Genomic DNA, 16,040 nt, shown 5'->3' on the forward strand with positions numbered 1-16,040 from the left:
ACATTGGTGAGGAAATTCTGCTGAAAGCTGCAGAGAACAAGAACCTGATGTATAAGGGTTTTTAAAATAAACATCCTCCCAGATTTCCCTCCCTCTGTTGGAAACGCAGAGCCGTTAACTCTACAGAAACTTTTTTTTGGTGTTCTTTATTACATTTTTTACGGCGTCTTTGTCCGGAGAGCGCGTGGAGGTCCGACCTCCCATTGTTTCCCATTGTCTCCCATTGTCTCCCATTGCATAATTAATTACATAATTAATTATGTAACCATAATTAAATGGTTACATCCATCTTTAAACGTCCACACTGATGAAGCAACGACAGGTTTGAACCCTCTGTGTTTAACATCACTGGGGCTGCGCTGTGACCATGATCATATCCTATCGTCCTGCACACCTCTGTTGCTTGTGCAGCTCGCACACAAGAATTTCACCCACATGTGCTGTACCAGTGTACCTGCACATGTGATGTGACAACAAAAGTGATTTGATTTGATAAACATCTATATCACAACAATTTGACATTTTCTGTGACTTTTCTGAATCTCGGGCAGATGAACTTCCCTGAAGTGTTTCCAGCTGGGCGTCGAGTGTTTGACCGACGCATGAAACGACACGTTTGTGAGTATTTGTGAGTATTTATCACACGGCGTGCTGCGGGGAAAAGCCTGAGAAATCCCAGAGAAGCTTCCTTCCTGCCAGTATACGAGCCCACCAACAGAGACAGGACCAGTTCATCCTCCATCACTTACTGTGTGCACACGTAGCAAATGTTAAAGTTCAAATGGTGGTTTTGTTTGCAGGGACTGTGAGTGGATGGAGATCCTGGTCCTCCTCAGCTGTGAGTTCTTCCTCTGTCATGAGAACCTCAGGGGGAGAACATGTGCTCACTCTCAGCTGCTTTAACAGGAAAGAAGCTCTTTTAGATCAAAGCTGAGAAACTGTTTGTAACAGCGAACTCTGTCACCTTTCTCTCCTCAGCCTGCTGCTGGACAGGCCCATGAAGCTCTGCTGTAAAGGCTTCCATGTCCCAGGCTTCACCTTTACCTGCTGACCAAAACAGCGATGGGGAGTGGAGCAGCAGGTAGCAGAGGTGAGCCTCTTGTATGCAGCCTGTTATCTGTGGGACCAGGGAGGACGTGACAGCAGATGTTGCTGATTCAACATCTGTGTGACAGCTGGAGCAGCACAGTCTGTAGGAAACATCTGTGCATGTAGGAGACACCAAGGTTTACATGGTGGAAGCAGACGACTGACTCAAGCAGCCTCACATCACAGGCTGCTGGCTACAAGCACATGACCACAGTGACTGGTTTCACTGGTGTCTGTCCCAGTCTGTGGCAGAGATACAGGAAGTCACAGACAGCCTGCAGACAGCGTTTCCTCTGGAGTGTGTTTCACACCCTGTTTGTGTTTCTCACTAACATGTTGTAGTTCTTCCTGCACACAGCAGCACTTTGATCATTTCTCCTGCTTTTCTTCCTTTTCTAGCTTTTATACACTGACAGTAACACAAAACTCCAAAGTCATCATTTGAGGAGCTTTTTAAGAGTTTCTGTGAGTTTAGTGAAGTCAGCCTCTCAACAATAAGTGTGTGTGTGTTGATTATCTAATGTTCAGAGAGGACTGCACTGATGTAGCATCCAGGTGAGCAGCTTATGAGCCAACAGGGGAAATTTAGCTGTATTATTGTTGTTTAAATGTAATAATTTATGATTTCATGTTCCAATATTTCACTTTTCCCAACGTTTTGTTATCATTTGGTCTGAAAACCATGACAAACAGCAGTGTTACAGTTGTTAGCATTAGCTGCTATAGAGCACTCAGTCACTGTATTGGTGTTAGCGACATGAACATATCTGAGCTAACTGTGTGTTCCAGATGTGCAGCAAACCCAACTGTCCCTGTGTTTTCCTGCTGTAGACATTATCCCCATGATGCTGACGTCCTCTGGTGGGACGAGCTCACACGTTTATGGATTCAGATGCTAACTGGACCAGACTGGTGTCAACCTTTGTGCTATAGAAGCAAATCAAAGAAGAACCAGTTGAACCTGAGCTGTCTGTAGTGGTGACACCAACACCATGTCACCTGCACATGCTGACCCAGGGTCAGTGTTGAACCTATAAGCTGTGTCCTCACAGTTCAATATGTCCTCACTGCACAGGTCAATGACATCAGAGCTGTAATGTTGTTCCCGTCTCACTAAAACTTCTGGCATAAGGTGACTTTTCTGGGTGATTCCTACTCCAGGGTCACCAGTTTGAATCCCTCTGTTACTGCTGGGAACGTGCTGCTAAAGTACGTTCCGGTATAACGTTCCTGTATAACCTCCTGCAGCAGGATGTGTTTGGTCAGAGAATGGATAGATCACTAAGTCATTGTTGAGTTTAGGGAGACAGTAGACAGTTGGAGGAGGTTCAGCCAGTTGACACACAGTAGATAAAATAACTGAAGGCAGGAGCAGACACCTGTATGACTTTCCACCTCTCACATAGATTATTGTCCCTGGGCAGCGCCACAGGGCTGGTAGATGTAAACAAAGCTGGAGGAGAGGATTTATTCATCTGAGAAAAGTCACAGAGTTGTGTCTTGATGCTCAATCATCCAGGTACGTAAATCCCAAAAAGCTTGATTCTGTTCATCTGGATGTTTTCAGTGGGAGAAACGTTTCATCATCATCAGGTGACTTCTTCAGTCTCAGCTGACTGCAGGTTTCAATCTCATAAACAGGACATTTGTATGACTGAAACCAGCCCACTGAAGGAACAATGGGCTGGGAGGTCAGTTCATTGATCATTGGTACGCATATTGTCAGGACCATTGATCAATGGTTGTTGATCAATGGTCATGAGTCCAGTTCACAGAGAGCTGGGGAATGGCTGCAATCACAGCATGTAAGATGGTGACAAATGTACCCTTAGGCCCCTCCTCCATTCAGAGATGGTCTTTCCTTTTCACATAAATGGCCTCCTTGACTCCGCCCTCAAACCAGCGTTCACATTTACTCAGGACCTTCTTGATGTGAAGTTCTTCTGCTTCGCTGGCTGCTGTGTCTGTGGGGATGGTGTTTGTTCTGTGTTGTTGTGTCCTGATGACGCCCAGTTTGTGCCCCAGTGGATGATGAGAGTCAAACCTTAAATACTGTGTGTGCGTCTGTGTGTGTGTGTGTGCGTCTGTGTGTGTGTGTGTGTGTGTGTGTGCGTCTGTGTGTGTGTGTGTGTGCGTCTGTGCGTCTGTGTGTGTGTGTGTGTGTGTGTGCGTGCGTGTGTGTGCGTGCGTGCGAGCGTGTCTGTGTGTGTGTGTGCGTGCGTGCGCGTCTGTGTGTCTGTGCGTGTGCGTGCGTGCGCGTCTGTGTGTCTGTGCGTGTGTGTGTGTGTGTCTGTGTGTGTGTGTGCGTGCGTGCGCGTCTGTGTGTCTGTGCGTGTGTGTGTGTGTGTGTCTGTGTGTGTGCGTCTGTGTGTGTGTGTGTGTGCGTCTGTGCGTCTGTGTGTGTGTGTGTGTGTGCGCGTGCGTGCGTGTGTGTGCGTGCGTGCGTGTCTGTGTGTGTGTGTGCGTGCGTGCGTGTCTGTGTGTCTGTGTCTGTGTGTGTGCGTGCGTGCGTGTGTGCGTCTGTGTCTGTGTGTGTGTGTGTGTGTGCGTGCGTGCTTGTGTGTCTGTGTGTGTGTGTGTGTGTGCGTGTGTGCGTCTGTGTCTGTGTGTGTGTCTGTGTGTGTGTGTGTGTGTGCGTGCGTGCGTGTGTGTCTGTGTGTGTGTGTGTGTGTGCGTGTGTGCGTCTGTGTCTGTGTGTGTGTCTGTGTGTGTGTGTGTGTGTGTGCGTCTGTGTCTGTGTCTGTGTGTGTGTGTGTGTGCGTGTGTGCGTCTGTGTCTGTGTCTGTGTGTGTGTGTGCGTGTGTGCGTCTGTGTCTGTGTGTGTGTGTGTGCGTGTGTGCGTCTGTGTCTGTGTGTGTGTGTGTGTGTGTGTGTGTGCGTCTGTGTCTGTGTGTGTGTGTGTGTGTGTGTGTCTGTGTCTGTGTGTGTGTGTGTGTGTGTGTGTGTGTGTGCGTCTGTGTGTGAAATTTCAGACCAAGGGAAAATCACTGGGATTATCTGTGAAGAGGCAGAAAAGCATAGACCTCGTCTACCTTATAGACATTTTGAAAAGGTAAGAGTGAATCTGTCTTCATTCATCTACATGGAAACATAAAACCAAAAAACAAACCAATACAACAAAATCACACCCAGTAGGGCTGGGCGATATAAACAATAAACGACAGAATCGATTAAATTTGGTCAACGATAGAGATTTTGACTATACCGCTCTATCGCGACAGCGCATGTGATGATGTCATCAAACTGCACCTGTTTTGGTCGAAAGCATCGCAGCGGTTAAAACCATTATCCTCTGCAATTATGCTGGGTGACAGTCACAGCAAAGAGATGAAGCACTTTTGAAACGCGGGGAAAGCCAAAAACTGTGCTTCCTCCACTTCCGTAACATTGATTCAATAATGCTGAATTCTCTGCAGCTGCTCTATTCCCATGTTGTGGCAGTATATTAATAACTAGCCTCGTGTTGTGGATGAATGATCTCAGTTGTTCTCGTGACTGAAGTTTGGCCCGTGTACAGCATCCTGCTATGCGACTGCATTTGTCCCTGACCACCAGAATCACTCACGTTAACTTTTATCGAGTGGAAAAAGAGTTGGGGTTCATCCTCCAGCTTCACTGTGCTAATGTTATGCTAACATAGCTGTGTCGCTAGCAATCACGTAGCACAACATTATATACCAGGTAGTCCAACTTCAGTAACCCTACAAACGCCACTGCTGTTTAGTTTTCTGTCTTCATTTATGTTGGAAGTGATAGCAGAGCTGTTTGAATTAGTTTCAAAAATCTCAGTCAGAACATGGTATGAAATGTTTAGGTGTAAACTAGCGCGCTAACTTCCTGTTAACTTCTAACTCCGTTAAATTTAATAAATTCTGTTTTCATGGATGTTAAACTTAATTGTTACATCTGCTAAAGCAGCAACGCTGATGATTTTATTAAAGATGAAAGAATTTAGACCGTTTTTAACTCTCAGTGTTCGTTTGACTTTGGGACCTGAAGCTGTCGGAGTTTTGGACCCAGATTACTCCGTGAAGCTCCTCACTACGGCAGCCGTAATGCTCTGACGATCCATCAAGCAGTGCTGCTTACCAAAGTTGTACTAAAACATTTTTAACAGATTTCTGCAGCCAAATTCGGTTCGAGGTCACGAAGCACAACCAGAATTCATACATAAGGCACACTCTTGATTTTTGAGAAAATTAAAGGATTGTAAGTCTGCCTTATAGTGTGGAAAATACGTTATACAGAAGAAAAGAATATATCGCGATATATATCGTTACCGCACATGCTTCAAATTATACCGCGATATGGATTTTAGGCCATATTGCCCAGCCCTAACTCCCAATTTATTTACAACATTTGAAACATACAGTGTTGCTCCGTCAAAACACTCCAAGGCCAAGTGAAAGTGCTGAGAGGGAAAAGATCATGATTAATGATTTATTTAAACTCATAACTGGGTGCAGCAGCTGAGCTTTGACCTGTGAGCTGCAGCTTAAGCTTCTTTTATGGTTCAGTGTTTAATGTGTAAACTGTTTATCACTGCAGAGACGCCTACAGGCTATCTACTGTTCAAAAGTGAATTGTTATACACAGTGCAGCAGCTGACCGTTGACCTGTGAGCTTCAGCCTCTTTGCTGGTGTGAAGTGTTTAATGTGACGCAGCCTGCAGACACAGACGACTGCTGACGGAGAAGAAGCAGAGGATTTTCTCTGTTTCTACACAGACCTGGTCCAGACAGCAGAGAGCTGCAGAGTGAAGACGTTCATTGGAAGAAGCTGAGTAAGTTCAACGTCCTCTTTGAATCCTGGATCAGGAAGTGAATATTTGGTGTTTAAATAAGGTTTCTGTCTTTGACTCAGTCTGCTGTCACTTTTTAGAGAGAAAAGGAGATTTTAGATTAACTGGTGTTCCTGCTGCTCCAGCATTAAAGCACAGTATAGGTGACTGCGCTGATGCCTGTTTATAATTTCACCAAAGCTAATAAACTGTTGGCTAAATTTTCTTGTTTTCAGATGTAAACAGAGGTGAGAGGAGCAGATAATAAGGATTAAATATTATGCTGAATGACTAAATTCTGCTAGTCTGTGACGTAACTCCCAGCAGCATCGCCTCATTTCTTTGACCTTTAACATGAGTTAGCTTAGCTAGCAGAGCAGCTATCTCTGCTGTCTGTCATGTGACCGAGTCAAGTGTGTGTAGTAGACTTGTTAGCATAGCTAGCAGGCTGAAAGAAGCTAGCAAACTGTGTGAACACTTTGTAAGAGGTGAGCAGTGAAGGATAAGGAGCTCCTCCAAATGCTGATAATGCACTTAACCTGAATTTACTGCTTGTTACATTATATGTGATGTTCAGTCAAAAACAATTACTTAAATTAACATTATTATTAGTATTAGTATTTGTTTATTATTCATGACATGGCTCCCTACTGTAGTGGTTTGAACAACTGATCTGTGGTTATTGTGTCCCTGCAAATTCAACAATGCGCCTCAATGCAAAGCATCAAACAAATATTTTTATTATCAAGTCCTACTGGATGAATCACCGTAGCTCTGACAGTGAAGCACACTCATTTTTATTGGTAGTCACCTTGTAAGCAATGTTCCCTCTAAGCTGCGCACTGTTGGCACGGTCTCTGCGCAGAGAAAATCTGTATTGAGCACACAAAAAGAATTCTAACCTGAATTGAAATTAAAGTAAATATGTGCCGGTGTTTTAGCAAAGCGGCTGATGTGGAGTGAAGCCACGTTAATGACAACGTGTACAACCATTGGAGATGTGAGCAGGACAGACGGAACAACTGACAGGAAAAGTGTGGACTTTATACCAGTTTTTAAATTGTGTTGATCGACCACGTAAAACCAGAGTTATGATAAAAATATCTGCAATGTTTGGTTTTCTTCCTGAATACTGTCGTTGTTTATATTTACTGCAGGAAGAAACGGTAAAAACTGCGTTTTATAAGGAAAACGCTCGAAAGCCTGTGAGCAAAAACAATACCAACCCCCAGCCTTTCCTATTGGTCAAAAAATGTACCATGTCGACCAATCAAAACATGGCATTTAGTTGTTAAGAAACGGAGTGACGGCGGTGTTTTGAGATGTGAGAGATTTGAGACGTTTAGAGCAAATCTTGTGTAGTTAGTGTGTAGTTAGTGTGTAGTGTAGTCAATAGTGTTGTTGTGTGTGTCAGAACAATGAGGCGACTGCTGAGTGTTACAGGTGTTACAGCAGTGACACATCTGCTGCTGTCAGGCCTGCAGGTATCAGGCTGTTGTTCTCCTTCATCTCATAGTGGACAGAAATTATTTTTTGGAGCGGCACAAATAATTTGTGTGGCATCAGATTTGATGCAGAACAGCTGATTGTTCTGTAAATAGTTTGAAATGTTTATTTTTTAAAAAACACCTTGGCTGTAGTTTTTTGCAGTAAACAGCTGCAAAAAACTCTGTTTGCAAAACTCAGTTACTTTTTTGAAGAAGTAACTATATAATTAACTGCCCAACATTGGTCATTATTTACTGTATGTTGCAGACAGAGTTACAGACTCTCTCCCAGACCACAGACTCATAATACAAGTCAGAGCTTTATTTAAAGAAAGTTGTGTTTTCAAAATTGAAGTTCAAGTTATTTTTCCTTCCAATAGTGTTAACATGCTACAGGTCATGAACAAGATTTTCTTTTTTAACTTTCATTGTAAGTGGGCTAAAGCAGTTAATTAAAAGTAGTTTAACAGAAATGTAAACGCTGTAAATTGATTATTTTAATAAACATGTAACTTGGATGGATTCGACGCTGGCGTGACCACAGTGCACACGTCTAATGTCGCTCACAGTGGATCGCTCAGGGAGGTTGTGTGTTCGCTCAGACAAGTGAAACATTAGAGGGAACATTGCTTGTAAGTGCAAGCTTTAAACTCTCATGGATGAGTAAAACTCATTAGAAACACTGGCGAGCAGTGAGTGAATAACAGGTCTGACAGCAGCAGCAGGGACGGTGCTGTCATAGTTTAATGTGGAGTCTGTTTGAACTCAAACACTGAAGAGCAAAGAAAAGAACTTTAATGGTTCTGGGTCCCTTTGACCCAGCACTTTGCATTTTTTGTATTATGGTTTATGGTTCTGGTTCATTTACAGTCTTATTTATGCTTCTTTGAGTTTCTTATACTTCCTGTTTAGTTCCTTGATCATTAGATTCCCTCTGTGTGTCTCTGTGTCTCTGTGTGTCTCTGTGTGTGTTTGTGTGTGTTTGTGTGTGTTTGTGTGAGGCCTGGTGCTCCATTCTATATTTCCTCAGCCTGTCATGTCTCTCTTTTCTCCTCTTTCCCTCGCTCACTCTCGTCTGCCTTTCCTCCACTCCTCTGTCAAGCTCACGTGTCAGTGTTGTGTTCCTTTGTTTGCTGTTTTATTGTGAAAGTCTTGCATTCTTTGTTCAGTGTGTTTCATTTTTCCTGTGAAGGTTCTCAGTCATCCAGGTCATCATAGTTTAAGGAGCTTGGAAAGAAAAGCATCTGGACTTCTATAAGTTGCTTGAAGATGTTTCGCCGTTATATTTGGGTCCTACCCTGTCTGCATTATGCAGCTAGTTCAAGACCAACATTTTTCTAGTTTCCCAAACAGTGAATCAGTGTGTGTCAGTGAATGCATCGTGTGTGCTTCAGGCTCCATCTAGTGGACTGATAGCAGAGCAGCTGATGGCAGCTTCCTCTGCCTCACACTGCTGTCTGACTGCATCCAGCTGACACTGAGATGAAGCAGGAAAGAAGCAGCTGATATTTGGACAGCACACATGATGAAAGGAGGATTTCAGCTGATGTGCACATGAATGATTTGTGTTTCCTCTGCAGGTAGAAAGTGTGTGTGAGCTGAATTGAGCAGCATGGATCAGTGTGAGGACAGAGAGGAGGGAGCCCCTCCCTCTAAAAGCACTCTGTGTGGGGAACATGAGAGTCAGACCAAAGCTCAGAGGTGAGATGACCATCTCTAACTGTCCATGACTCTTCTCCATGTCACAGCTCAGCACTCACATCACTGCTGCATCATTATTCACAGGAACCAGCCTGGACCTCCACCCAGCTCTGTGTCCTTACAGAGTGACGCGTCTTTTGGTCATCTCATTGATTTTAAAGTCCAGCCTGTGTCTGCTGCAGAGAGGTGAGCTGTTAGCAACATGAACTCTTTGATTAAACTGCTTGATGTTGTTGGATATAAACTACAAACACGTCGTTCCCTCAGTCCCATTTAAACTGTCTTTTAAAACAAGCCTTTGGTTTCTAAACAACTGAAAACCCACTTCAGCAAACAGGAAGTGATCAGAGCGTCCATCCACTTCCTGTCAGGCCCTGCAAACATTTCATATTGAAGAAAAGTAGTTGACATCTCACATTTTTACTCCACCACATTCAACCATTTTGACATTTTACAGCATGAAACTCTTGTCACATGACTCCTGTTATGTTATAGAGTCATGTGACCACCAGGGAGGGATTTGTATGGATGAAACACATTCAAATCAATCTGATTCATCAATGGAAACATTTTTGGTGTAAATGCAGCAACACTGAAAACGCTGAAGATAAAAACACAACAGATGAAATATGAACAAATCGAGGCTTTGAATACACGTGTGTGTGTTTGAGACACAGAGATAAATGGATTGTGTGTCTGTCCTATTGCTGCGTGAGGGTTTTATTGTAGATTTTGTGCGTGTACACTTTTGACCACGAAGGTGTTGAAAGGGCGTAAAACAGTTGGAGGCACCAGAGTGAACACTAGTGCTGTCAGTAGATTAAAACATGACTAATTAATGACACAATCTTCTGTCATTAATCCTGATTAATCACAATTACTTGATCAATAGCTGCAGTTACATTTTTCCAACTTTATATTTAAGCCTGTAACAGACGTTTAAACCATATAATGAAGTCAATGCAGAATAAACACAAAGAATGTTAAACGCTTCAATTCAAAGAGACTTTGAATAGTTTTCAGTCTTTAACTCAGCTTCTCTGCTGTAAATACAACTTTGTAACAAACATATATACTAAAAGCTAAGTGTGCACTAATATATAATCATATATAATCTATATTACTGCTGTTAATGAAAATGTTTAATCAGACTCATCACAGGGTTACTGTGGATTAATTTGGATGAATCACCATTAAACATCATTTTTAATGTAAACGAATCAAAGTTCATTTCATGAGCAAACAGACTCGAGAGAAAAGGGCAAATTTACACACTTAACATGTTTATTGAACATGTAAACATTGATTAACCTCCTGAATGAGCCGACCCCCCCAGGGACAGTCCTGCATGCTAATGATGGGCTCTGCTCTGTACCTGCAGGATTCTGTCAGCCACAAACTCCTCAGCTGATCCTGAATCTGAGCCCATCTGTCAAACAATCATTTTCTTCACAGGTCTGTGGAGGTGGCACTGATCCTGCAGCAGTCTAACACTCTCTGTCACTCTTCTTCAAGTCTTTGACACGAGGAACCAAAACTATGTTATTAACAACACTAACAGGTCTGCAGTTTGTCCACTTGGCAGTTGTGTCATCAGTGCTTTGCATTGTTGTGATATTTTAAGCTGGAAGTGCTTCGGTGAAAAGAAAATTCCTTCTGTCACGATGTACAGAATCCTTCATGTTGGTCGGCTGGTCCGCCTTGTTATTTTTTTAATACTCAAACTTTCCATCGGGAGGTCAGTGTGTGTTTGTCATCTTCCATATTGAGCTGATTGGTTCAGCTTCCGTCACTAACAGATGTGCTGCACATCTGCACGTGTGCAAAGGTAACTCTACTCGGACAAACTGCTCGAAGTGCGTCGATAGAAACATTTCAGGGATTTTGAGTCGTTCTGCTCTCCAGATGTGTCGTGTTAAAGGTTTTTATCATGTTAATCATGATAACAGATGAACCCCTAACCCTAACCCTACATGTTAATTTTGACAGCACTGGTAAATCCTTTTTAATGTTCTTCTGTCAGATCATTGATTAGACTCGACTCCAAATACGAGACTCGGAAAACTCAAATGAAAACTCAAATCAAAGCAATGAGAAAAGGACTTCTTGTGTTAGAATGAAAACATATGGAAGTGGTCAGGTTTCAAACACTCGATGAATCTGCTGCACAGTTACATTCAGGGACCTTTGGCCTCCTGAGAGCATTAGTTGATGGTTCATCACAGTTTTCTCAAAGTTTCCTCTGAGCTTCTGCAGCATCATCACTTCCATCACTGATGAAAGAAAGTTCATAGAAAACAGAAAATATATCTTCAGAATCTGAGAGTCTAAAACTTGACAGACTTGATTCAGATGAAGTTATTTGAGCAGAAACTCCTGGATCTTTATCCTGTGTTGATCTGATCCTTCATGGTTCCTCCACAGAGTGGAGCAGCAGAGCTCAGAGGTTCCCAGTGGTCAGTCTGCCCAGCAGCATCAAACACAGCTGGACTCCATATTTATGGTCTGTACATGTACAACAACTACTTTATTATTAATATTAATAATAATGCATTTATTTATAGGTCCCTTTCAGAACACCAAGGACTCTGTGGACTAAATGACCAAAAGAAAACAAACTTTGAAATCAGACGGTGCAAATGTGATCACAGGGAAACGTTTTAAACATCGAGGCTTTAAACAGAAACCAAAGTGAAACAGTTTGTAGTCGAGATCAGTGGGAATGAAGCTGAATAACTGTTTCTTCAATAACTTTGAGCTCTTAAAAAACAAAAACTAGCTGAAAGTCTGGCTGCTCTTATGAAAAGTACAGAGAAATTATGGGTCGCTCAACACTTGTGCACAATATAGGAGTTTAAATAAATCTGAAGAATAACTCAAAGTCCTACAATCATACTGATAAAGTCATCTACAGCTAACTATCCAAGTGGATTTGTTTAAGACAGCTCCATCTGCTGGTGGCCCTCTGCAGGTGCATGAAAGGGGCGTGTTTATATTGAAAGTAGTAGAGAAAGTAAACCCCACGGGAAGGAGGAGGACTCTCAGTGGCTTCCAGCTCATATTCAGACATTTGACTTCTCACTGAAAGCAGCAAGTTTGAGTGTCTGTACCTTAGTTAGAAGAGATAACATGGTCATAGTAATTAGAGTTGATTGAGCAATGCTGTCCTTGTAATGTAGTTTATGATTTTTATGGACAAGTCCAGTTTTTCTGTAGAGCCTCTCAAGTTGGTGACAGCAGCAGTGGAAGTTCACGTGTAAACCAGAGCAGCAAATCAGGTCCAAATGTGTTGTTCACAGTGAGTGGGATCATCATTGGCTGCTATGTTAACCTCCTGCAGCAGGATGTCTTTGGTCAGAGAATGGATAGATCACTAAGTCATTGTTGAGTTTAGGGAGACAGTAGACAGTTGGAGGAGGTTCAGCCAGTTGACACACAGTAGATAAAATAACTGAAGGCAGGAGCAGACACCTGTATGACTTTCCACCTCTCACATAGATTATTGTCCCTGGGCAGCGCCACAGGGCTGGTAGATGTAAACAAAGCTGGAGGAGAGGATTTATTCATCTGAGAAAAGTCACAGAGTTGTGTCTTGATGCTCAATCATCCAGGTACGTAAATCCCAAAAAGCTTGATTCTGTTCATCTGGATGTTTTCAGTGGGAGAAACGTTTCATCATCATCAGGTGACTTCTTCAGTCTCAGCTGACTGCAGGTTTCAATCTCATAAACAGGACATTTGTATGACTGAAACCAGCCCACTGAAGGAACAATGGGCTGGGAGGTCAGTTCATTGATCATTGGTACGCATATTGTCAGGACCATTGATCAATGGTTGTTGATCAATGGTCATGAGTCCAGTTCACAGAGAGCTGGGGAATGGCTGCAATCACAGCATGTAAGATGGTGACAGTTGTACCCTTAGGCCCCTCCTCCATTCAGAGATGGTCTTTCCTTTTCACATAAATGGCCTCCTTGACTCCGCCCTCAAACCAGCGTTCACATTTACTCAGGACCTTCTTGATGTGAAGTTCTTCTGCTTCGCTGGCTGCTGTGTCTGTGGGGATGGTGTTTGTTCTGTGTTGTTGTGTCCTGATGACGCCCAGTTTGTGCCCCAGTGGATGATGAGAGTCAAACCTTAAATACTGATCTGTATGTGTAAACAGAGTGAACCTTTAAGACCAGTTGTCTGTACGATCAACTCAGTCACCTGAAACATCTCCAAGTTTCTGGCTTTGATCATCAACCTGTTGGTAGTTCAGCTCTGAACACCAGTGAAATGTTTCTCCCACTGAAATCGCTGCATTCATATGAACAGAATCAACGCTTTGGGATCATGGAGTTGTGGACAAAGTCTCAGTTAATCAGATAAAGTCAAACCTATAATTGGTAAAGAGTTCGCGGATGATATGCCCCTTGATCGTAAAGAAGTGGATGTTGTGTGGACTAAAGTTCAGAGTGGTGGGTCATTCATAAAGTATTCTGTTCCAGCTGCTGGAGGACAACATCATCACTTTTGTGAAGAACGAGCTGAAGAAGATCCAGAAGGCTCTGAATCCAAATAAGCCCCAGTGCTTGGAGTTTCAGAGGGAGGATGATGAGCAGAGGAGAAACAGCAGAGAGGCATTTGTGAAGATCACAGTGGACTTCCTGAGGAGAATGAAGCAGGAGGAGCTGGCTGACCGTCTGCAGAGACGTAAGAGGATTTATCTAAAGATTTAAGCTGCTGGATAAATGAGACACTTGTGACACCAGTGTGTTCAGTCATTTCTCAGTGGGTCAGAAATTGTCATCAGCATTTTGTAAAATATGATTGTTAAAGTTGTATTTTTATTATTATTATTCAGAACTTCCAGCTGCTGTTTGTCATCGTAACCTTAAGTCTAAGCTGAAGAAGAAGTTCCAGTGTGTGTTTGAGGGCATCGCTAAAGCAGGAAACCCAACCCTCCTGAATCAGATCTACACAGAGCTCTACATCACAGAGGGAGGGACTGCAGAGGTCAATGATGAACATGAGGTCAGACAGATTGAAACAGCATCCAGGAAACCAGACAGACCAGAAACAACCATCAGACAAGAAGACATCTTTAAAGCCTCACCTGGAAGAGACGAACCAATCAGAACAGTGCTGACAAAGGGAGTGGCTGGCATTGGGAAAACAGTCTTAACACAGAAATACAGCCTGGACTGGGCTGAAGACAAAGCCAACCAGGACATCCAGTTCATATTTCCATTCACTTTCAGAGAGCTGAATGTGCTGAAAGAGGAAAAGTTCAGCTTGGTGGGACTTGTTCATCACTTCTTTACTGAAACCAAAGAAGCAGGAATCTGCAGCTTTGAAGACTTCCAGGTTGTGTTCATCTTTGATGGTCTGGATGAGTGTCGACTTCCTCTGGACTTCCACAAAACTACAATCCTAACTGACCCTAGAAAGTCCACCTCAGTGGATGTGCTGCTGATAAACCTCATCAGGGGGAAACTGCTTCCCTCTGCTCGCCTCTGGATAACCACACGACCTGCAGCAGCCAATCAGATCCCTCCTGACTGTGTTGGCATGGTGACAGAGGTCAGAGGGTTCACTGACCCACAGAAGGAGGAGTACTTCAGGAAGAGATTCAGAGATAAGAAGCAGGCCAGCAGCATCATCTCCCACATCAAGACATCACGAAGCCTCCACATCATGTGTCACATCCCAGTCTTCTGCTGGATCACTGCTACAGTTCTGGAGGATGTGCTGGAAACCAGAGAGGGAGGACAGCTGCCCAACACCCTGACTGAGATGTACATCCACTTCCTGGTGGTTCAGGCCAAAGTGAAGAAGGTCAAGTATGATGGAGGAGCTGAGACAGATCCACACTGGAGTCCAGAGAGCAGGAAGATGATGGAGTCTCTGGGAAAACTGGCTTTTGATCAGCTGCAGAAAGGAAACCTGATCTTCTATGAATCAGACCTGACAGAGTGTGGCATCGATATCAGAGCAGCCTCAGTGTACTCAGGAGTGTTCACACAGATCTTTAAAGAGGAGAGAGGACTGTACCAGGACAAGGTGTTCTGCTTCATCCATCTGAGTGTTCAGGAGTTTCTGGCTGCTCTTCATGTCCATCTGACCTTCAGCAACTCTGGAAAAAATCTTCTTGAACAGAAACAAATAACCTCCAAGAGTTTTAGCTTTTTAAACCAAAAAGAATATTTTCACCAGAGTGCTGTGAACAAGGCCTTACAGAGTCCAAATGGACACCTGGACTTGTTCCTCCGCTTCCTCCTGGGTCTTTCACTGCAGACCAATCAGACTCTCCTACGAGGTCTGATGACACAAACAGGAAGTAGCTCACAGACCAATCAGGAAATAGTCCAGTACATCAAGAAGAAGCTCAGTGAGAATCTGTCTGCAGAGAAAAGCATCAATCTGATCCACTGTCTGAATGAACTGAATGATCGTTCTCTAGTGGAGGAGATCCAACAATACAGGACTTCAGGAAGTCTCTCCACAGGTAAACTGTCTCCTGCTCAGTGCTCAGCTCTGACCTTCATGTTACTGTCATCAGAAGAAGATCTGGATGAGTTTGACTTTAAGAAATATTCTGCTTCAGAGGAGGCTCTTCTGAGAATGCTGCCAGTGGTCAAAGCCTCCAATAAAGCTCTGTAAGTAAACATGAACTCATTGCTTAAAATCTTATAATCAATAAAAATCTTAAAACCATGGGAAATAAATCAGAAATGCTGAGTTCAAAGAACAGTTAAAAAACATAAAAATAGTGAATTAAATGATTATCATTCACTCAGTAAATATTTTTTCAGTCCAGCAGGCCGTGTCAGTATTTCTGACACATTTTTGTCTATATCTCTTATCAAAGTACAATCCAGGCCCAGCCAATAAGAACATGAGCTCTGATCCTTCAGCCCCTCTGACAGGTTTATTATCGTCAGCTTGTTCACGTCTCCAAATCCAGCAGTTTGTTTTTTATCTCATTTTCAGTGCACACT

The 16,040-nt window shown here is 43.2% G+C and overlaps 1 protein-coding gene across 1 annotated transcript; it reads left to right on the forward strand.

Moving 5' to 3' along the window:
• Positions 1–13,697: 13,697 nt before the first annotated feature.
• Positions 13,698–15,702, forward strand: LOC146577085 (protein NLRC3-like). Its single transcript, XM_085268185.1, has 2 exons — positions 13,698–13,752; positions 13,904–15,702. The coding sequence occupies exons 1-2, from the start codon at positions 13,716–13,718 to the stop codon at positions 15,700–15,702; spliced, it is 1,836 nt and encodes a 611-aa protein (XP_085124311.1). The 5' UTR covers positions 13,698–13,715.
• The last annotated feature ends 338 nt before the right edge of the window (positions 15,703–16,040 follow it).

The sequence above is a fragment of the Mchenga conophoros genome, linkage group LG3 (assembly GCF_057382185.1).
Source record: "Mchenga conophoros isolate Kocher_MC1m ecotype Shallow Benthic linkage group LG3, M_conophoros_male_GT1.1, whole genome shotgun sequence".
Lineage (NCBI taxonomy): Eukaryota > Metazoa > Chordata > Actinopteri > Cichliformes > Cichlidae > Mchenga > Mchenga conophoros.

Coding starts and splice junctions, on each gene's coding strand:
- LOC146577085 (XM_085268185.1), top strand. CDS start 13,716: ATGAAGCAGGAGGAGCTGGCTGACCGTCTGCAGAGAC. Junction 13,753..13,903: donor GGCTGACCGTCTGCAGAGAC/GTAAGAGGATTT, acceptor ATTATTATTCAG/AACTTCCAGCTGCTGTTTGT.